The 24,963-nt window shown below is 35.0% G+C and overlaps 1 protein-coding gene across 4 annotated transcripts in view; it reads left to right on the top strand.

Annotated features, from left to right (window-relative positions):
* The window catches only part of LOC150102911 (DNA-directed RNA polymerase III subunit RPC5-like), a 459,314-nt gene that overhangs the window by 252,317 nt on the left and 182,034 nt on the right, over window positions 1-24,963 (top strand). For all 4 annotated transcript variants that reach the window (XM_090397865.1, XM_090397866.1, XM_090397864.1 and 1 more), the window contains exon 10: window positions 13,741-13,822. In XM_090397865.1, the coding sequence (XP_090253991.1) occupies window positions 13,741-13,822 (82 nt within the window). The remainder of the gene's footprint in view (window positions 1-13,740; window positions 13,823-24,963) is intronic.

The raw sequence follows: 24,963 nt of genomic DNA, 5'->3' as shown, positions 1-24,963 counted from the left end.
AGGTATTGCAAAACAATTCATCACATCATGTGGTTGTTGAAGAACACATTAACAAGCAGGGATAGAGAGGTTATTGTTTCTCTACCACATCTGAACTATTGTACATAGATCTGGACTCCAGGATTCTGTGAGGGATGTAGAAGTTGTGGAGAGGATCCCGAGGCTAGTGACAAAGATTATGGCAGGTCTGTGGAATGGAGAACAGATTGATAGTCTGTAGACTTCAAAAATTAGCTGATAGGCAAAAAAGAGGAGAGATGATAGAAGTATTTAAGTTATTAAAAGGGTTTTATAGGATTGACACTGAAGACTTTTTTCAGTACATGGCAAGAAGTAAAAGAACAATGGGTAGAATGGATTGCAAGAGCTGGTTGTGGGTGCTTCATCAGTGAATTAGTTGAAGGAGAAGCTAGTGTGTGAATAATGGATCCTCATGATAAGTCTTCTGACTCCATGAAGATACTTGTATTATAGTAATAATAATTTATGTATTTTGCTCTGATAATTCTTTATCTAATCTTAAAATGAAGTCTTAAGTTCAGCATAATTAAGTAATTTGAATCTTCACACCTCTAATTACAAAAACAATAAAAAGTTTAATAATACTAAAATATATTAAAAGAAATTTACAATATTCTGAACTGTAACCACAACTTAAAGTCTAAAAAGATAATTAACTAAATCACATCTTATCTGGGCCCATAATATGCTAGCTCAAAAGAACATATATTTTTTCTAACTCATCTGTTCCTCAAAAAAGAAGTTGCATGAAACAGTTTCTTTATTTCTTCAATGGAAATAGTTCCTTTCCTGGAAACCACTTTTCTTTTATAAAATCACAAAATCCTATTTATAGTCAGAGATGTGAAAGTTCCTACTTGGATAATGAATCCTTGATTTCAAGCTATTTAGAATTTTTCCATAAAACACCTTCCAAAAAATTCACACAATGTTTCTTCTTTCTTTCTTCAAGATAAACACATTTTTTTCTCCTTTCTGCATGAAAATTTCTCAGGAAAAATTATCAAACACTAAAAATCAACTTGCTGTAACTATCTTCAAAAGTCGTTACATCCTACTGTTCTAATAGAAACTTCAGTATCCAATAAACATTTCTCCTCCTATGTGAGCAACTTCATTTATCAAGTTCCAAAGTTCTCATAAATTTCTTTCATAGTTATTATTCCAGTTACCTTGTGTTATATTCTTGGTTCCTCTTATTTTATCTATTTTACTCTCTCTATAGGGCCTCTAAGATATTCTACTAACCTAACTTGATTTCTGTGAGACGTCCCCCCCTTTTTGAGCTCAGGCAAATTTGTTTGTTCAATTGCTGCGCCAGCCTGAATCTAAGGATAGAAATACCTTATCCTAGGGAAAGTTCACAGAAATAAAGTGCCACTAATATTATCTAATTTTATTAAGAAGCTGTAGATACCTTAGCCTTGCAGTTGCAGCCCTTTTACTCTTATTTTAACCTGGATATCCCCCACACTTATAGGTTCGATATTTTAATGAATGGTGAGTCAGTTATCATGGTCAGATTACACATATGCATACATTTCAAAACACGTTTATCGAATAACTAAGAAAATACAAACATTTAATAAGATATTAAGGCAATACTAAGGTAAATTCTGTCTAAAGTTTCACACTCAACTCTCGTATTTAATATATACAAATCATGATTACAATTAAGACATCTAATAAATAACTTTCACATTAATTAGACATGAACTGGTGCTCGTCTGGCACAAAACATTTTTGTTTAAACTCTAAAGGCACATATAAGTTCAATTATCAGTTCTATTACAACATCCATTGTAATCACATAACATTAGGATTCTCAGACAGATAGTTAATGAGATTCCTTTGATTGTTCTTGAGTGTTCTTGGGTATCAAAGTTCACTTTTCTTACACTGAGGATCTAAATCTCTTTCACTCACTATTATCAAATAATATGGGTATGAAAATGAAAGTACTTATCTACACTGCATGGATCACATCAAATCCTTCGTCTGGTTCTTTGCGGTGGAATATTGCTGCTGCCATAACCTGTCGCCATGTGGGATTCACCTGCACGATACGAATTTTGGCGCTTGCTTCAGCTTCCTAACATCGGCATGTTCTCGCCGACGGCCCACACTTCTGTTCTGCTGTAATCTGGTGCTTCATCTAGCCGGAATACACTAGTCTGCTACGGGAACTTAGGAACTGCCCACCACGGGCACAGCACACTGAGAAGTTTCTGGAACAGAAAAAAACGAGAGTGGTTCAGACCCACGCTGCCGTATATATTTCCTTTTTCAGTGCCCTCTATTTATTCTGAGTTCGAATCTCACACACCAGAGTCCCTTATTCATTCCTATTTGGTGACATCATTCCGTTACCTTATGGAGTCGTATTTTAGGGAACGCATACCCCGAACATTTTTCCATGAAATCTATAGCTACGGGCGTTATGTCACGATCATGGTATTTCCGTAACCTTCGACCTTTTGTTAGCAGTGTACTAACTTTCTTGTTAACATAAGTTTTATACTATTGGTGAAGTTTATCGTATATTCAAACATGCATTAATTCTATTACATTGTCTTAGATTGTAGAAAGCCTCAGACTTAATACTTCTTTAATCTTATTCTCTCTAGTTTAACATGATAATATTTCTCTACTAAAGTTAAATTGACAGCAAAAAAGACAAGTATGGTCCTCCAGTTAGATACATCCTGTTAGATCCTGTATGGGTGATTCTTATTTCAATAAAGTCTCCCATTCACGATCACTTGTAACATAACAGCTAAATAACTTTCCAGGCATCTTTCTTTCTGAATGGCTGCTACTAACAGAACTTTTCTCACTGGTTCCAAAAACTCTTCCATATCTCAGCATATCTGTATTTCTCTCTCTTTCTCTCTCTCACACACACACACACACCTCTTCAGCTGTTCTTTTCACTCATGCATGCTCCAGTATGCATGTTGCTTCTGGTTTCACGGTTACCCTCACTTCAGTCTTGAAGTGAGGATAACCCATGACCATTATATGTTATCTTTTTTTGTTATGTTATTCTATGTTATCGCTTTTGCTTGAAAGCTGTAAAAACTCACATTTTCATTAACTAATTATGTCTTTTCAACTAATGTATTTTAAACATAGCTAAACATTAAACTATAATACTAACTTTAGCCAGACTAAATTACAATTAGGTAAATTCAGTTCATTAAAAATTAGCACTACACGTAATCATGATAATAATTGTCTAAAAAATATAAGACTTATAGATAAACTGACCATAGATTTTTAATTCGTACATATGTTCGTAGAATATTGCCTACTGGTTTCGCTAGTAATTGACTAGCTTTTCCAAGGCTTGCACAGTACAAAAAATTTATAGATGCAAAAAAGGTTTAAGAATACAAAAAACATTAGTACCTGTTAGGTAGCTAAGGTAACACATTCGCGTGACATGTCTGTATGAATTGTGACTTTCTACTAAGTATCATGAACACGTGTTACATGCAAACGTGTAATATGATTTTTTTTTTTCCCTAAATAGCTTAAGGAAAATTACAATGAATACTAGGATATACATTGAAATAAATTTTAATACACTTCCAATATTTCGGCAGCATCACATTGCCATTTTCACAGGAACTTAAAAAAAAAGAGACGTGCATACAAGCACAACAAACAGTAAATGAAGACGAAGCTATTCTTTCTCCTAAAAGTCCTGATAGTGCCCCCTAGCGGGCAGTGTTGGTATTCTTGGGCGATTGGGCTGAAAGTCTTCTGATGTAGGTTTCCCAAATTTGGGGCAGTCTCATGCAACCAAATTTGTTCAGGTTTCGATTGTTTCTTAGGGCTGAGGCTGATTCCATGAAAAGCCTTTCATATCTGTATTTGCTACGGTGTATTATCCTGGCTTTCTTCCACCGTATTCTATGGCAGGTATCCAGCGCATGGTCAGCAAGACCAGAGTGGCTGTATTGGTGAAACCGGATGTAGTTCTTGTGTTCTGAGATTCTGATATTAGCTGTCCTGCCTGTTTGGCCAAAGTAGGACAGCTTACAGCTGCAAGGGACCTGGTATACACCAGGTAGGTCTAGAGGGGGGAGGTTGGTCTTTAGTAGAGTGGATAAGGGATGCTAATTTTTTATATAGTCTGTAACAAGAAGTTAAGTCGTGTTTTTTTTAGGATTTTTGTAATTTTTTCCGAGGTGCCTCGGATATAGGGTATGGTGATGGATTTAGAGTAATCCTTGTTGTGAGGGAGGGGAGGGGGGGTTGTGGTTTATTGGTTTCAATATTTTTTGGATTTTTGGTCGGGGGGGGGAGGGTAGCCATTGGCTGAGAAAGTGTTGAGAATGTGGTTTAGTTCTATGGTTAGGGCATTTGAACAGATAAGTTTAGCCCTGTTGTGTAGTATCTTAATGATGCCATATTGTTGTGGGGTGGGGGATTGTTGATGAATGTATCTGCCTGTATGTGTGGGTTTTCTATAGACTGAGAAAACCAAGGTTCCATCAGGCTGGCAGGTGACTAGTGTGTGTAAGAAAGGAAGGCAGTAGTTTTTTTTCTTCTTTCAGGGTGAATTCGATTCTGGGGTGTTGGTTGTTTAAGTGTGTTAGGAAGGAGAGGAGTGCATCAGAGGCATGTGGCCAAATAGCGAATATATCATCAACATAGTGAAGCCATATGGTTGGTTTTTGTGGGGAAGAGTTTAAGGCTTTCTCTTCAAGTCTTCATATAAAAGTTTCGAAGGGTGCCCCCCCCACCCCGAAGAATCAAATTCACCCTGGAAGAGGAAAAAAACAACTGCCTTCCTTCCTTAGACACACCAGTCACCCGCCAGCCTGATGGAACCTTGGTTTTCTCAGTCTGTAGAAAACCCACACATACAGGCAGATACATTCACCAACAATCCTCCACCCCACAACAATATGGCATCATTAAGACACTACATAACAGGGCTAAACTTATCTGTTCAAATGAAAATGCCCTAACCACAGAACTAAACTACATTCTCAACACTTTCTCAGCCAATAGCTACACATCCCCCCCCCCCCAAAAAAATCCAAAAATTATTGAAACCAATAAACCACAACCCCCCCCTCCCCCCTCACAACAAGGATTACTCTAAATCCATCACCATACCCTATATCCGAGGCACCTCGGAAAAAATTACAAAAATCCTAAAAAAACATGACTTAACTTCTTGTTACAGACCATATAAAATATTGGCAACCCTTATCCACTCTACTAAAGACCAACCTCTCCCCTCTAGACCTACCTGGTGTATACCAGGTCCCTTGCAGCTGTAAGCTGTCCTACTTTGGCCAAACAGTCAGGACAGCAAATATCAGAATCTCAGAACACAAGGACTACATCCGGTTTCACCAATACAGCCACTCGGGTCTTGCAGACGCGCGCTGGATACCTGCCGTAGAATACGGTGTAAGAAAGCCACGATAATATACCATAGTAAATTCAAATCCGAAAGGCTTTTCATGGAATCGGCCTCAGCCCTAAGAAACAATCCAAACCTCAACAAATTTGGTTGCATGAGACTGCCCCAAATTTGGGAAACCTACATCAGAAGACCTTCAGCCCAATCACCCAAGAATACCAACATTGCCTGCTAGGGGGCACCATCAGGACTTTTAGGAGAAAGTATAGCTTCGTGCTTCGTCCTGATTTACTGTTTGTTGTTCTTGCGTGCACGTGTCTTGTTTTTAAGTTCCTGTGAAAATGGCAACATGACATTGCCAAAATATTGGAAGTGTATTAAAATTTATTTTAATGTATATCCTAGTATGCGTTGTAATTTCCTTAAGCTATTTAGAAAAAATGCATAACCAACATCTAAGCCTTTCCATGAGAAATGCTTAATATGATTATTCGTGTAGTGTAGTTCTGTTGAACTGAGGGAATTAATTACATTTTTCCAAATATCGTTCAGTGTGGCCCCTTGATTTCTGTGTAGGTTGCTGCCCGTACGTAGCACTACTGCTGCTTCTTTGAATAATCGATGTCTGTAATCATCAACTACGTAGGGCATTGAGACTGCTATCCCAGTCTATAGTGTGGTTCGAAGTTGAAAAGTGATGTGCTAAACCAGAGGTGATCGATCTGTTGTGATTTGCATCGCTAACATGTTCTTTCTTACCTTAGCTACCTAACAGGTACTAACGTTTTTTGTATTCTTAAACCCTTTTTGCATTTATCAATATTTTGTACTGTTCAAGCCTTGAAAAAACTAGTCAGTTACTTGCGAAACCGGTAGGCAATATTGTACGAATTAAAAATCTATAGTCAGTTTATCTATAAATCTTATATTTTTTAACATTTTATGACCAAAAATGTGTATAATTTAAGTAATTGTCCAACCAAGTGGAAAATAAACTTCCAACATAATCATGATATATTTACAATGAGCAACTGCATTATATATAGACAATCATTTGTGCTTTTCTACGTAGTATTCTTGCATTAATAATAGAAACTGATAATTTGAAACAGAAAAACTGAAGTTTACAGTTTATTCTTATTATTGTATGGACACCTCAGTGGAGTTCGAAGACTCATCGCGAGAGATCTTAACTATCTACACAATCTATCATACCTCTCCTTGAACTCATTAACAGACAAAGCACTCACAACTGACTGGCAGCCCATTCCACAACTGTCCAAGCCAGAAATCTAGTACTCACACTTTTACTAACCACACCTTTATTCAACTACCAGGGATGACATCTTGTTCTGGTTGCCCTAGCCAATTTCTAAAACATTTCCTCTGCATCAATCTTATAAAACCCTTTAAGCAACTTAAATGTTTCTATCATGTCCCCTCTTTTTCCTCCTATCAACTAACTTTTGCAATCCACACACCCTCAATCTATCCTCATAGGGAACATTCCACAGACCACTCACCATCTTGGTTGCTTGCCTTTGAATCTTTTCCACTGCTTCATCACCCCCCTAAGAAACCCACTGGACCAGACCTGATCACAGTAATCCAGATATGGATGTATCAAGGCCTTATAAAGTGGAATAACAGCTTCCTTATCTCTACTTGCTAGTGTCAGATTCTAGGGAAAGACAGCATATTAATATTTTAGTGTATGTTGTCTTTCCCTAAAATCTGACAGTTATGGATTACCAACGTATAAGTTTGTCTACAAGAATTACTTGCTAGTGTGTATTTCAATAGCCAAGTAATCTTATGAGCTACTTTAGCAACCCTAGCAATATACGCTCTAAACTTTAACTCTCTGTCCACCACCACCTCTTAATCTCTAGTTTCATCTATTTCTTGGAGTACAATTCCATCACTATGGTACGTAGTTTGTAAGCTGTTCATCCCAAATTGCATAACTTTACATTTCTCCATATTAAACTGATAACCATTATCTTTTGCCCGTACTGACAGCCTGTTTAAATTGTCCTGCAAGCTCTCTGCATCATCTTGGTTAACTATTACTCTCCCTAATTTTGCATCATCAGCAAACAACTGAATATTTCCTTTTAGATTATTTCCTATATCATTTAAGTACAAATTAAACAGTAGAGATCTCAGCTCTGAACCTTGCAGCACACCACTAGTCACCTGTTTTAGCCTTGAGTCTGTCCCTCTATATATACCACTTTTTTGATATCTGTCCAACAGCCACCCTCTTATCCACATAACCAGTGTCATATCAGTACCCGCTTGTTCTAATTTGCATTATGGATTTCCATGTAATATTCTGTCAAATGCTTTTGCAAATTCCAACAGAATCGTGTACCCATTTCATTTATACAACTCAGCTGTTACTCTCTTATTAAAAAAAGTTAGTAAATTACTAAGGCATTATCGACCCTTCACAAAGCCATGTTGCTCCTTATATAGTATCATATTCTTATCCACCCATTCTTAAATTCTCTTTTTGACCAATTTTCCAATACTTTCACCACCACTCCTGAGATACTGACTTTTTTTAAATTTTTATTTTTGTTTATTTTTTTTTTTAATGTTGAGCCCATACACGTGAGGTTGGTTGATCAACCTATAGTACATTACTGTATATTTGCTACTGCAATCTTAGAACCTCCCTTATATAAGGGAATTATTTTGCCCTTTTCCCACTTCTTTGGAACTCTACTAGATTGAGACTTAAATTGAAGGGCCTAGTCAGAGGCATTGCCAGTTCCCTTGCACATTTTCACATAAGCTGAGCTGATATCCCATCTAATCCCACAGCTGTATTTACATTGAGATTCTACAATATCCTAAGAACCTCCAGTTCATCCACCTCTGTTCCCACATTAGTATCTGTCACATATGTTACAGTAACCCCACTTGGATGATAAAACCTTGCAAATTGATTCACTCAGTAACTCAACTATTTTATCTTCCACTTTATAACCATCAGCACTCATTAAGGTTAATCTCCATACTCATTCTTTCTTTTACTAGCCATGTAATGAAAGAACTCTTTGGGATTTTGCTTTAGCCTGCTTGCTTAGATTCTTCTCGTAATCTGATTTTGCCTTGCTTACCATGCTGGTCACCTTTCTCCTTATATTACCCTCCATAGCATTTCTTCTTCTTCTGCAGCTCATGCTAAATGATATTACTCATCCTTCTAACTCCTACCTGATTAACTCTTCTTACCTTTGTATACAATTTAATATTGCGTCCTCTAGATGTGCCTTAACTACTCCAATGCACTACTAACATCCTTCCCTTGTAGTGTTTTATGCCATGGCACAGATTGAAGATTCCTTCTAAGCTTGTCATAATCACCTGCCTTATAGTTCCACAAATACCTCTTCTTGACAGAATATTCCTAATTTTTTAAAATCTTCCAAGTCAAGACCACATGGTTACTTTCACCAATCAGAGACAATGTGGACACCTTAGTTAAGGATAGCTCTTGTGATTCTGTGACAAGGTGCAATACTTTTGCACCTTGAGTCCCCTCCATTACATGCTGCCTGAAGTAATTATCTCTCAGTAGGTGTGTAAATTTCATTTCCTTCCTGCCCATGTCATCTTTCTTTATTCTTTCCACCCTTTATCTCCATAGTTGAAGTCCCCCATAATAATCACTCGACCTGCACTCATATTAATTTGCAGATGCATGTCTTCCAGATCATCCATGAACATCCTGGCCTATAGCAACAACCAGGTGTATGTTGTTGCTATAGGCCAATAAGACAAAACACCAAGTATTTTGTCTTATTGGCCTTCAGTTCACACAAGAATGCATCAAATGAACAGTCACCCTTCCATGTAACTCCTATTCTTTTTGGCTGCAATTCATCCAGTATCCCTCCCCCATCCTATCTTCTCTATCTTTCCTGGCAATGCTAAATCCTTCATGTTCTATCCCTGTAACTGGATAATCTGCTGTAAGCCAAGTCTCACTAATGCCTATAACTTTTGGTGAGGTTGCACTAACCAATGACAAATACTCCTGCCCTCTTGTTCTTGATACTTCTGCCATTAGTATGTAGAAACTGAAGCATCTGTTTAATTCCCCAATAACCTTTACTTCCTGAATTGTCTAGCCTATTCAATATTTTTGCTTGAGAGACTAGATTCAGCACTTGGCAATTCTCATACTCACTTGCCTCATGGGTGCCTTCAGCATGCTCGGTGAACAAAGCTCTCTCTAGACACCAAAACCAAATCCTTCTTTCCGTCAGACACAGACCACAGATCCATAAATCCTACATCATCATTCCTTCTGGACAATCTTCAAATTCATTTGCTACCATCGCCCTCCTCCTCGGTTCGCCTCTATCATAATGTGGCAGGAGACTTACAATGTTCAGCTTGCGCTTTAGTTTTGCCTCTTCTAATAAATCCTTTACATCCTCCCTCATAGAATACATCTCGCCTCTCAGATCATTTGTGCCAATCAAGACAATTAGTTCTTTCGTCTTACCTTTTTTACATCCTGATGACATGACTAATATTGTGAATTCTTTCACCAGGGAATCATGATTTTGTTACACTTTCATTAAGTACTCCCCTGATTGTTGAGTCTCCGTATATAATTTTTTACTTAACTTGATTTTCTTGTTTGTTCACTTGATCTTTATTATTACTTTGGACTACCCACTTCTTTCTTCTTCTCGGCCATGCTAATCTCTTGCTGCTTCTGCAACTTTTCAGTTTCACACTTTGTCGTGTGAAGGATAACATTCAAGCATGTGTATGGATATAATGGTGGTCTACGGATAATAATATCTTATTTTCAATAATGTTACTTGGCCAACTCTCATTTGACTGATACTGATTGACAGTTTACTTGAATAAGGTACAACTTTCTGATGTGGAGTTGCTTTAGTATAAATGGGGGGGGGGGATGTCACCCTCGAAGGTTGCTATCTGACCTCTGAGTAGAATTAGATAGTTCTATACAGCTTTCAAGTCAGTGACACCTTAATCAGATGCTGTAATAGAGGACATGTATACAAGTTTTTTGGCAAAGTTCATCGTATTTCAAATTGTCCAAGTAGAACTCTGATACTGAAGGCTATGCTCTCATAATTTCTATTGCATTTGAAACTTTTTAGTTTCTATCTTCTAATTAGTTGCCATTAGAAGATATAAAGAAGGTAAATGAAGATGATCTAGGCCCAGAGATTTTAAAGACAGAAGTAGAAATGGCCATTAAAGAACTAAAATGTGGAAAGGCAGAAGGAATAGATGAAATACCTGCAGAATTTCTGAAACAACTTCAAAAGAAAGGAACTGAAGAACTAACCAAAATAATAAATTTAATTTATAACAAAGGAGAATTACCAAAAGATTTTATGACCTTAATATTTATACTACTAAAGAAAAGTAATGCAGTGATCTGCAAGGATTTTAGAACAATAAGCCTCATTTCCCATACATAAAAAATACTTATGAGAATCCTAACACGGAGAATTGCATTTAAGGTGGAAGAATTTCTGAGAAGATTAGTTTGGTTTCAGGAAGGGTAGGGGGAAACAAGAGATGTGATTGAACTGTTAAGAATAATAAGTGAAAGAAGCCTGGAAGTGAATAAAGAAGTTAATATCTGTTATATAGATTTTGAAAAAGCTTTTGACTTTCTGAAATGGGATAAGATGGTGGAAGTATGGAAAAGAATGGTATAGATTGGAAAGACAGAAGGCAAATTATTTCACTATACATGGGACAAACTGCCATGGTGAGAGACATATATGGTACAGCAGAACCAGGTATCATTGGACAAGGAGTAAGACAAGGCTGTTCTCTGTCACCAATTTTGTTCAACATGCATTTCGAAGCAATGTTAAAAGAAGCGCTGGAGAATGCAGAAGAAGGAATAAAGATTGGAAGTAGACAAATATTTGCAATATGATATGCAGATGACAAGGCACTATTATCAACTGAAATAGGATAATATTGAAATAGGACTACAGCATCTGTTGAACAGATTACTGGAATCCTGTATCGATTATGGAAGGGAAATTAACATAAGAAAAACAAAGGTAATGAAAATAGCAAGGAAAGAGACAAATATGGATATCAGAATAAATGGGGAAAAATTGAATCAAGTAAAGACATTTAAATATCTAGGAAGTGTGATTAGCAGTGATGAAAAATGTAAAAGTGACATAAAAGCAAGAATAGTGATGGGAAGAGATGATTTTAATAGAAAATGGAATTTATTCAGAAGTAAAATGGACAGAAACCTAAAGAAAAGACTAATAAAATGTTATGTGTGGAGTGTTGCCCTCTATGCAGCTGAAACTTGGACATTGAAGAAAGAAGAAATTAAGATTTTGGAAAGCTTTGAGATGTGGATTTGGAGAAGGATGGAAAAAATCAAATGGACAGATAAAATAACTAATGAAGAGGTCCTAAAAAGAGAAGAAGAAAGAAGTCTGTTAAAAAAGGTTAAAACGAAGAAAGGGAAACTGGATCAGACATATTCTGAGAGGAAATGGAGTCATCAGATATGCGATCGAAGGAAAAATAGACGGAAAAAGACCCAGAGGAAGAAAAACAATGCTAGATGACATGCTGAATGGAGACAGGTACACAACCTTGAAAGAGAAGGCTCAGAACAGAAGAGAGTGGAAGGAAAGTTTTTGCTGCTAAGAGAAGAACCTGCTCAATTGCAGAATACTTAAGAAGTTTCTGGAGGCCAATGCCAACCATTATCAAAATCATTCACTGACAAAGCACTCACAGCCTCCTCTGCCAGCACATTCCACTCATTCAGCACTCTCTTCAAAAAATAAAAAAAATAAATAAAAATAAAAATAATAATCCTGTGGCAAGAGTACAAATGGAGACCCACATATCATGTCTAAATATTTAAAAGTCATATTACACCTTGAGGGTACATGTCAGGAATTTGATGATGATGATTTAAATCAAATAAGTCCTATCCTCTTATCTTGACAAATATACCTTCCTAATGACATGAATTGAAAAATATGTCTAAACTTATGATTTTTGTATTATTGAAAGTCAGCAAAATATCAAAGATGACTGAATTTAATTATTATTGAGCATATCTGGATGTTTTGTTGTTGGGCTGGTGATGTTTGGATGAGTAACAAAATAAAGCCGTACATAATTCATAAATTAATATATTTATTTATTTCATAAAAGTTATTTTTCCATGAGATTGATTCAGAATATTTCATATCCCTCTCCTTTTTAATAAATTAATTTGTGTGTGTGTGTGTGTGTGTGTGTGTGTGTGTGTGTGTGTGTGTGTGTGTGTGTGTGTTTTGATAGCATTTTGTTCTATCATCATTCTCCTGAACTTAAGACTTTCAGTGACTGCCTGGCTCATTTGGAAGCCTGAAGTGATATGAAAAAAAATGAAAAATCAATACATCTCATCTAGCACTTAAAGATTTGGATAAACATATGCTATCCACTCATTCATCCTTAAGAACGCTTTTTAAAACAAGTTTTTCTTCATATTTTATGGCCTTCCCATCAAGCATGCAATGCAATTGTTTGGTTTGGCTATCTCCTGTTTCATGATTTTATACTCTGTTCTGAAGTGATGGTAGATGCAATACATGTGTGTAACTGCATTATGAGAAGTTTGGAAGTGAAGCATTAAAAAAAGCAATGAATTGAAATTTGTAGGATATATTGCAGAAGTTTATTGACAAGATATTCAATTGGAATAATAAAAACAACAGTGGAGAGAATTTGTACTTAGGATGAGGTACAAAGGACCAAGCCTGGAAGAAGGTGAGAAAAAGTGTGTTCAGCAAGGGAGAAAATTTATTCATGTGGAATAATAAGTAGGTATAATCCATTGCTGAAGACATTGGAGAATGAATCGATGATAAATGAATTTAAGAGAGGTATAAGGTAAAGTTGACGGTACCTTTAGACTCCATAAAAGCTCCCAAAATAATAATGTGTTATAAATAATGTCTTTCACTAAAGGGAAAGTTAAAATGTATTATAATAAATACATTTTGTTGAGTAATTTAATTATGATGCTATCAGTCAAGAATGCAACTATGTGTAGGGCCAAATGGAAAAGATTTGAACATCAAAATCACAGTCCCTGCCCATTGCTTAATTTTGTAGAACTCATTGCTTTAAAGAATAACCATACATACTTTTTCCCATTTTATCAGTGAAACTTTAATTGTTAGGAAACATCGTTCATTATATAGTTACATTCTGAGATAACACACATTCTGATTGTTCTTCATTTTGATTTATTATTATTGTTATTTTTTTTTTATATATAGTGAAATTCTCTATCCAAAAGATAGCTGTAGTATATTGTCTGGTATTGGATCTGAAGCACTTTGCCGTGCTAGAGATTATATCGTAAGTATCTTTCATTTTATCTAATGCAGTACAGTCTCAAACCTGCTGTGTTAGAATTTGGAGATTTTCATTTTTCTGATATAAATAAAGGATTCTTCACTGGTATATCAGTATGAATTATTAAACTATAGTTAATATGTCCTCAGTATTTGTGCTTTCTAAAATGAGTTATTTCTTCAGTCTTGTAATATCCTTTATAGGTGAAGTGACATATAATTTGTCATCCAAACGAGGACATTTTTGAGAGCTGGGTGGGCTAAAAGTAATTAAAATTACCGTATATGTTGGCATATAAGACGAGGCCTAAATTTAAGGCTATTTTTAGGTTTTAAGCTTATGTCGGTTGTAACAGACGACCACCCAGTTTTTTCTTTCTTGTATTAATACAACATTAGGTATTGTTGTTATATCTGTTATTTTTATATTTATGCATATCCATTATTTTTTTGCATAGCATTGATTTAGTATTTATGTGAATTACACTAATTAAAAGTGATTTGCCCCAATTTTAATTAATTATTAATTTGGAATTTTTTTTAAATTTTAGGATTATTAAAATTGTTATAATTTAAAATCATGGAACCAGCAACAAAATGAAGAAAGTATGAAGCTCGATTTAAAATAAGGGTAATTGAAATGGCAAAGCAAACTAATAACTGTGCTGCTGCAAGAAAGTTTGACATAACCGAGAAGATTGCGTGAAATTATGGATAAATAATATGTGGAACACACGACCAGGCAGTATAATGAAGAAACGCAGTTTATTAGTATGGGATATGTTTCGTAGTCATATAACTGAGAATACTAAAAGTCTTCTAGAAAAAAATAACACAAAAATTACTGTTATACCAGGTGGTTTAACTTCTGTATTGCAACCATTAGACGTCTGCTTGAACAAATCATTTAAAGATCACCTGCTAGAAGAATGGAATAATTATATGTCGACTGGTGAAAAATCATTTACAAATGGTAGATCTATGCACGCTGCATCACTTGATAGGTTTGCAATTTTGTTATCAAAGCATAGAATAAAGTAAAAAGTAGAGATTGTAATAAATCATTTAAAAGTGTGGCATCTCTAATCTTATGGTGGTATGGAAGATGATCTGTTGTGGGACACTGATGACGATGAAAATGAAATCAATTCACCGGATTAGAACTGGGATCCATATGACGATCATTTAAACACTGAATCTGAAGAACTATTTTCAACAGATGATGAAGAAAATTAACATGAAAACTGAGGTTAATAATTATTATTTGTTTTCAAATCTTACATGTATTGTAATATTTTAAATAAATTTATGTAACAAAAAATTAATCTGATTTGTTTATAAACACTGCCCATTCTCTTATATAACGATGTATTGTAACTACCTAAATGTTCATCCAAGAAATTAAGCTTCCCTTTTTATACTTGCCGTATAAGATGACCCATGATTTTGAGGGGTTTTCTGTAGTATTTGAGAGTCGTCTTATATGCCGACATATACGGTATATAATATTTTGAAATATTTATTTATTGACTGTTTCCAAAAAATAAAGATATTTGGAAACAGTCAGAAACCTGCCTTTGCCAAAAACTGTTTCCAAATATTAAAGAAAATAAAAACAACATATGTCATTATACAACTTCATTATATTGTGTCAACATTAAAAAATAAAATAAGCAGAATAATTGTTCTCGGTAAATATTCACATACTTTAATTAGTTTATTTGGGTATATCTATCTCTAAAACTGTCAGTAGTATTTTTTTGAAGAATGTATTTTTTCAGTTTTTTTTATTTAAAAAAATTTTTTTTTTTAAATTATAATCTTCTTCAAAGTTGGATTTTATGGTTAATGTATTAAAAATTTTTGACACCTTCAGTTGACTCTTCTCAGTAGACCACAATTATTTTTAATTGAGAAAGTACACCAAAAGTGTCAAATCTCCCCCCCCCCCCCCACCTAAAGGAATTGGTTATCCCCAGCCACTCATGTCCGAGCATGCTTCATTTATCAGCAAGCAGTCTGCATGCTGTCTTTAAAATGAAAATTTTAGTTATGTTGTACCAAGGAAAGGGTCAGGAAAAAGAAGATAGAGTTAAAAAAAAAAAAAAAAAAAAAAAAAAAAAACTAGAACAAATGCTAAACTGGATGTGATGCTGGGACAACAGGCATAAACTGAGAATACCAGCCAAACCAGGTCATACGGTCACCCTATTTATAAGTGAATATAACCTGCTTGGCAAATAAATTTTGAAGCAGAAGTTAATTCATTATGTAATCAAAATGATCCTGACTATGCACTGAATGCAGAGTCGGTACTCTCTCCCCCACTTAGCTTTTAATATACCCAGGTCATGATAACCACCATATAATGTCTTTTGGTATTAAAGGAACATTATAAAATGGTGAGGGAAAGTATCAAAATGAATATGTTATGGGTAAAAAATAATAAATTGGAATATCATACTACCAGCTTTTGACAAGTCTGAAATGCATCAGTAGTAGTAAAGGAACAACAATTTGGGTACCCCCCCCCCATAAATTGTTATAATTTAGTGGTTGTTAACTCTTGCAAAGAAAGAAAATAAGTAGTTGTGGGGTCATGTTGTATTAAATGTTTACAAAAGTCATTCTGGAAGGCTAATTATTTTTATTTGATATCCACTGATTTTTATTCATCAAGTAGTAGTAATAACTTATAGATAACATATGTTGGAATTTGAAAAGCACTAGCAGCTTTTTTCTTTATGGTGCTTGAAAAACATGAAATGGCTTATATATTACTGCAAAGTCCCGTTTTATAAAAATCGAACGTCGGTAAGGTGAAGATATTTGTTCGTTGACTAACGCACTTTTTACTATATCAATACATCTATATCTTGGTTTTCCTGCCAACCTGGCAGAGAACACTTGCTTCTAATCTTTCCTCTCCCATACTGATTAAGTGACCATACCAGAGATTAGCTCTCCTAATTACATTCCTGGATGCTAACAATGTCAAGATCTTTTCTGATATCCTCGTTTTTAAAATAATATTGCCATTGATGCCATCTGTTCACTCCTCTAACTTTTTTCAGTACTCTTATATCTGTGGTCTCTAGTCTTTGGTCAAGTGTTTAATTTCTAACCCAGCTCTCAGATCCATAAATTAAAATTGGTTTGAACACTGTCTTGTATACAGCTATTTTAGTGTTTTGACTAACTTCGTTCTTATTCCATACAAATTTATTCAGTTGACTTCCTACCATACCAGCTTTTTTGATTCTGTTGTCTATTTCCATGTTTAATTTGCCATCTTCCTTAAAAATCGTGCATAAGTAGCTGAAATGTTTTACTTGTTATATAGGTTCTCCATTCATAATGCAGTTGATATTCTCAATGTTTCTGTCTATTTTCATTTTCTTTGTCTTGTTATTGCTGATTTTCATTGCAAAATAATTTCTTTATTAATAAAGAGCTGAGATTAACATCTCCACTTTTGATATCAGGTTTAATACTGCTTTCCTTCATAATGTGATTCATATAGATCAGTGTTTCTCAAAGTGTGGTACGCGGACCCCCGGAGGTCCATGAAAGGTTTTCAGGGGGTCTGTGGCAATTTTCGGCTTTGCATCATTAACACATGAAATAAAATTTAAGTTTGAGATCGTAAAACGTTCCTATTGTATCACTGAATAAGGTACGGAGACATCTGTAGGCTGTGTACTATGTTTCTCAACAAACAGTGCAATTAGAGACAACTGGGATAAAAATGGCACTACTAATGAATCGCATGACCCCTCCCACATAAAAATGCTGTATAGTAGACAATCAAAATCATATGGTGCACCGGCAACATATGGTTTTGTTTGAGTGAATGTGTTAAAACTAAGAAATATATATTGAATGTGTTTCAGATATTATATAAGGAATTCGGTTGAAGAAAATTAGCATTTCAACTGAACTGTCGGCCTGCCTTTGTCAATTAGTAGCGCGATCTTTTGTTAATACCGCACCAATCATATGAACGTCTTCATAGCTGCTTTATCTCTACTGGCCTACCCTTGCTGTCTGTTTCGAGTTCTGCTTTTAGTAGCCATTTGTTGAAGGACTGTTCGGTAAATACGGTAATTTTTTTTCGCTTTCAAATTCTTAAGTATGGATCACTGGTTAAAGACTGGATTTTTAAAATGCTTAAAAGAGAGGAACATAGTAGATGCAAGTAGCTGTCAGCAACAAGAAAATGTTGATATTGCATCTGGATCAACTGAAATTGATAAGTGTGTATCGTCTGACATCTCTAAAGAACCAACTAGGAAGAAAATGAGAAAACTTCGTAAGTACGATATAAATTACTTGAAATGTGGATTTTCATGGATGAGAAATGAAGAGCAACCTATTCCATTATGTTTAATTTGTGGTGAAACTTTAAAAAATGAAAGCATGAAACCATGTAATTTTGAATCGAAACATAATGAATGCAAGGACAAACCTGTCAAATTTTTTCAAAATAAACTAAAAAATTTCAAAGAATCTCAAAAAGTGATGTCGATCATGTCAGGAGGTGAAAACATGAAGGCTTCATATCGTGTGTCGCTATTAATAGCAAAAAGTGGTGCAGCAGAAACAATTGGTGAAACTTTGGTCAAGCCTGCAGCAAAAATAATAGCGGAAATTATGATCGGAGATAATGCAAAAAGATCTTTTGATCAGATTTGCCTTTCAAATAGTACCGAAGAATCACTGAAATGGCTGAAAATATAAAACAGACATTATTATCTGATATACGTAAGGGTCGTTATTATGCGTTGCAGGTAGATGAATCCACCGACATTACAAATTTTGCAAATCTTCTAGTGTTCGTTAGGTACGAAAAAAATCAAAAAATTCACGACGACCTTTTATATTGCCAACCCTTGCCAGAACATACAACAGGAGAAGAAATATTCAACAATATAAATACCTTTATGCATCAAAACAAGCTTGATTGGAAAAGTTGCGTTGGAATAAGCATGGATGGAGCGAAATCCATGGTCGGATTTAAAAAAGGGCTTGTTTCAAGGATAGCTGTTGCACCAAATGCAAAGTCGACACTGCTGTATACACAGGGAGGCTTCGGCTATACATATGATGTCTACAGACCTAAGAAAAGTTCTTGATGAAGCTGTAAAAATCATAAATTATATTAAAGGCCATCCTCTAAACGCCAGACTTTTCTCTCAACTTTGCACAGAAATGGGAAGCAACTATACACAACTTCTTTTCCATACCGATGTTCGTTGGCTTTCTCGTGGAAAAGTCCTTACTCGTTTATTTGAACTACAAGTTTTTCTTGATGAAAAGTTTGAATTGAAAAAGCATTTACATAATTGGAAATGGCTCAGTCAATTAGCATACCTGGCAGATATATTTACTGTATTAAATAGTCTTAATTTATATTTACAAGGCAAGGAAATTTCTATATTTCATGTCCAAGATAAAGTGAACGCCACGTTGGCAAAAATGAAGTTATGACAAAAGTAGGTTGGTAATGAAGAATTTGACGCATTTCCATCATGAATTGCTCGCAAGTTCAAATGAACAAATTGATGATGATGTGAAAATTATCATGCAGCCTTTAAAAAGCTTACAAATGAATCTAGAAAAGTATTTCCTTGAATTGGACATTAATATTGAGTGGATAAGATATCCTTTCAATAAAAACAAATTTACGCCAAAGGGTCTATCGTCAATAGAAGAACAACAACTTTTAGAACTAGCTTCTGATGGTTTCCTAAAAAATAAATATAGTGAGATTACGTTATCATCATTTTGGCTACAACAGATAAAGCTCTAAGGTTCATTTTTCTATTTCCAAGTTCATATCTGTGCGAAGTTGGATTTTCGACCCTTGTAGATATTAAGACGAAGAAGAGGAATCGCATTATAGATGTCGAACTGCATCTGAGATTGAAATTAACAACTATAGAGCCAAATTTTGCTGAAATTTTATATCACCATAAACAATTTCACTCCTCTCATTGATAATAAATTATTTCAAGTAAGTAAAACTTTATAGTATCTTTATAAAGTTTGTTCTATTAAAAATAAATCATAATTTTTTGTTTACATGAACATATAAATTCAAATAAAATAAATATTTAATTTTTTTAATATTTTAAATTAATTTATTCATTTTAATTAATTTATTAATTTTAATTAATTTATTTAGTTGTTTTAATTAATTAATGTATTTGTTTAATTAATTAATTTATTTATTTTTAATTAATTAATTAGGGGTACTTGGTAATAATGAAAATTTAAGAAGGGGTCTGTTGATATCTGAAGTTTGAGAAACATTGATATAGATAATGAATAACAGAGGAGATATTTACCTCCTTGTCTGACACCAGATTTAACATTAAACCACCTTCTTATACTTCCTTCAATTCTAACTGCTGACTTACAACTCAAATAATGATTAAGTATTACTTGATATAATGCCCCATTGACACCATATAACTGTAGCGTTTTGAATAGCTTTTCTCTTGGGATCTTGTCATATGCCTTTTGCAGGTCTACAAAACTTAAATACAGACCTTTATTATATTCCCACGATTTCTCATCTATTTATTGTAAAATGAAAATCTGATCCTGACAGCCTCTATTTGGCCTGAATCCAGCTTGTTCTTCATCAAGATTCCCTTCCACAATCTTTCTTAACCATTTCTCAAGTATGCTTGCATAAATCTTACCAGGAACACTCAATAGAGAAATACCTCTGTAATTCTCACATTCAGTTTTATTTCCCTTTTTATATATGGATACTATGAGAGCTCTACTCCAATCATCTGGACTTCGTCCATGTGTGCATGCCTTCTGAACTATGTAGTGCAGCCACTGTAAGACTTTTTATACCTCCATACTTCAGCATTTTTGGTCGAATAACATCTACTCCTGCTGCCTTTCCACATTTCAGGCTTTTGATGGCTTTTTCTACTTCAAAAACCTGAAATGTGGAAAGATAGCAGGAGTAGATAGTATGGATATGTATTCCTGATCACATGCCTCTTGAGTGTTTTTCATCACTGTGCTGTCACTGCTTGTTTCATTTAGCAATTTTTCAAAGTAATTGCTCCATACTTCGAGGATATCTTTTTCTCCCATTTTCATATCACCTTTTTTTCATCTTTAGGGATGAAAAAGGTGATCATTCTTTTTACAGCACTCTTCCTCCATTTCTGAGCTTTTTCAACACCCTCCAGAATATCTTGCCGCCTTCGTGATATTTTTATTTTCTATGTTCTTACCAAAGTCCTCCATGACTTTTGTTTAGCTAGTTTTACACAGTGTTTAGCTTTCTTACATTTGTCTCTGTATTCTCTAAGAGCACACGCTAACTTATTTACCAGTAACTTACGATATGCTATCTTCTTTTCCTTCACTGCCTTTTTAACTTCCTGTATCTACCATAGAGTTCTGAATTTTCTATTCCTCCAGACAACCTCACCACATGGCTCTCTGGCTGAATCAATCAATCAGTGAGCTGTCAGGCCAGTGAAACCTTATCAAAATGGACCAATATTAGGTGAATATATGGATGCTTTCATAGCAGGCATGTCTCCTATAAGGTCCTGCTAGGGCAACTTATAAATGCCGGCGAATGTATTCCTGTAAAATCTCTGGTGAAATTTCATATGAAACTTTTAGTTTCTGTATTCGGCTTTGAAATAATGCTGGATTTAATATCCACTTGATTGTTATAAATTTTGCATCTCCGAAGTAAAGCCTTTTGGCTCTTTATTTTAGTAAATACTTTTACACACCGACTGTGAGTTTGCTTACAAAAAATACACTTCTCTGATGTTTCAAGTTCCTTAGGACTGAGAGTTTTTGCTCTCTTAAGGATTCTGCCTGGTCTCCGTTGAAAACGAACCAGTTTGAAACAGCTGTCAGTGAAACCTTATCAAAATGGAACAATAGGAGGCAAATATATGGATGCTGTCATAGCAGGCATGTCTCCTATAAGATCCAGCTAGGGCAGGGGTCGGCAACCTGCGGCTCGCGAGCCACATGCGGCTCTTTGGATGTGAAGCTGCGGCTCTTTAGTTCCATACGCAAATATTATTTATTTTATCAAAAAAAAAAAATTTAAAAATCGTTCTGAATCGATTAACGAGGATTAAGCACCGATTCTATCTCTCAGCCACTTGTACTCGCTTTTCACCGCACCCCTCCCCCGTGACACGCATCGTCACTGTCGTCAGTCCGTCGGAAGCTCTCGGAAGTTTATATGTTTGGCAATTTTCATTGATTTCGGCATAGCTGGGCATAACACCTTTACTCGTAAACTAAGTATCTAATATTTGCCAAAATTAAAAAAAAAAACTAAAATGTGCAGACTGCGCAGTGATAAACACATTCTGACAAGTCCGTTCGTGCCAGTCGGCGATCACCACACACGGGAGGCGACCACAGATGCGACGAAACTGTGTACTTATAGTCAATCAGTACGCGAGAGAGTGAGACAAACAGTGTTTCGTGTCTAAATTATTTATTTTAATAATTAAATTATTAGAGAATTATTTATTTTATTTAGGTAGGTATTTTTAATTGGGAAATATCGTTGTAAAATGTTTTTTGATAAATTATATTTCATTATGCCCAGCTTCTCGTATCCGCTAAAACAGTACAAGATAGAATAGCTAAAATGTCTTCAAATGTAACATATTTGCAGGTGGAAGATATTCAACCTTCTTCTGCCTTATCACTTGCTATAGATGAGTCTTGCGACATAAAAGACACGGCACAAGTTGCCCCTTTTTGTCAGGTATATGTCTTCCCAAGGTCCAAAAGAAGAACTTCTAGGATTGCTACCGCTCTCGGGACAAACTAGAGGGGAAGATATAGCGAATGCCGTGCAAAAATGCCTTGAAGACAATAAGATCTTGTGGCTCTTTAAAAACTTTTTAAAATTTTGTGGCTCTTTAAAAACTTTGAAATTTTGTAAATTGTAATTTTTGACTCTTCCGACTCAAAAGGTTGCCGACCCCGGAGCTAGGGTAACTCGTAAGTACCGGCAAGTGCATTCCTATAAGCTCTCTGGTCTAATTTCATACGAAACTTTTATAGTTTCTGTATTCAGCTTTGAAATAATGCTGGATTTAATATCCACTTGATTTTTATGAATCAGTCAGTGTTTTCTTGATGGCTTGTCACTGAATCTCCAAGGTTTGGTTCCTGTTCTCAAACTTTTGTTTTTTCTTGAATAAAGTTTGTATATTTTAGTCTACATTTCACATCTGAGAGCTACTCAACTTTTATTCACTTTAAAACTTTCTTACATTTTCTTCTTTTCAATATGAAATTCAATTTTATTCTGCTCAAAACTAAATAGTGATCACTTCCAATTTCAAATCCTCTGTACACTCTGGTTTCCTGCACCAGGGAGAAAACATTACTATCAACAATAACATAGTCGATGAGAATTTTTTTATTCCTTGACTCTTTTCTCCATGTGAATTTTGCACATTTTTATGTTGGAACATTGTGTTAGCAATAACCACTCCATGTCCTGAGCAGAAATTCAACAGGTATTTGCCATTATTATTAGCTTTGCTCTTTTCTCCAAATTTTCTCAATATATTTTTGTAAGTTTGACAATCATTTCCTACTCTGCTATTTAGATCCTTAACAAGGACCAACTCTTCCTTTTTCATTGTGTCAGTTGCTTTCTCTAAAACCTCAAAAAATTCTTCCTCTTCTACCTTAGTAGACTCTTTATGTGGGACCATAGGTACAAATAAGTCTCATTGTCCAGTTCCCCATTCTGATATTTGCCCACATCACTCTACTTGATATTGCTTGCCATTTAAGAAGATTAGCCTCGTATTTTGTGTTGGATGCATTAGCTACTCTTTCTTTTCCCTGATTATTATTGAATAAAAAAATAGCAATGTAAAATAGCAGGTGGAGTTACATGTTGAGCTATTAGGAGCTCAAAAAATTAATAATCAAAGGTAAGTTGTTTTGGAAAATAATTAACCATAATTGATTTTTTTTTCTGGAGTATTATTTTGATGAGTTTTTTTTTTTTTTTTTGATTGTAATGATTGTGTGATTGTTTGCATGTTTATGTTTTTCTGGAAGTTATTGTATTTTTTATAAGTATATTGTATATCACAGCACAGATGCATGAAACGATGGTGCGCAATTTAAATTTATGTGATTTTGTTCACTGCATCATGTGTAAATTATATTCAATTTACAGAATGAAAGATTTGTGGAAGAAAAGTGAAACTGGGAGTGTATGTGCGTTGTTTTGAAATAGTGGAAGTGCCAGAAATATGAGGAGAAAAATAAGAATTATAATGGTGAGTTAAATGATGAAAGAAATGAAACTACGTGTGCAAATCTGGATAATGTTGTTGTTCTTGAGAGTAAAATGTTGGAACATGTGATGAGGATGCATGTGGTACAAAAAGTTAGCAAGAATGAAACAGTGGAAAATGAAGAGAATAACTTTATGATAATGAGGTAGATCTATCACTGTTAGATCTGATGAACTGTTAGATTAGAAACACCTGATGGGTGATGGTACCTAGAATCAAAAGGAGGGGGAGATGCGAGGGAGAAAAATCAGAGTAAGATACAGCAAAAAAGGGAAAATTAGGATTAATTTGCTTTGGTGATTTCATGGTATGAGGAAAACTTAAAGTGTGCATGATAAAATTGTGTTTCCCTGGGCTAAGATTAAGAATATTAACAGTTCTGTTAAAATACAGAGTGGAGAAGTGAAAGATGATTATCTTGGCCAGTACTAATGATCCAGCAGGTGACATGTGTGATATGCGAGTGAATATGAAAGAGTTACTGGTACAAACAAATAAGAAGCGTGAGAAAATGAAAACTGTGAGTGTGCTGCTGCAGTATGATAGAGCCAAGATGAGATGAAGAGCTATGATTACAAATGAATCTATCTAGGTTGGGCAGGTGGAATGGCAGATGTGTGGAAGGATGGAGTTATATGACATGAATGATTTGAATTTGAATGGATTCAAAGTTAGGCATCCTGAGAAAGTATTATTCAGTGATTGTTCAGAAGTGCAGTGTCAAGGACACTTGAATGTTTTGGGAGGTGGGGGTGGATGCAGATGAGTTTGGGTTCAGGCAACCTATATATGAATAAGT

This window comes from Typopeltis vanoorti, chromosome 9 (assembly GCF_054136105.1).
Source record: "Typopeltis vanoorti isolate ZY-2024b chromosome 9, IOZ_Tvanoo_1.0, whole genome shotgun sequence".
Classification (NCBI taxonomy): Eukaryota; Metazoa; Arthropoda; class Arachnida; order Uropygi; family Thelyphonidae; genus Typopeltis; species Typopeltis vanoorti.
This window is presented reverse-complemented; position numbering and strand designations above follow the sequence as displayed.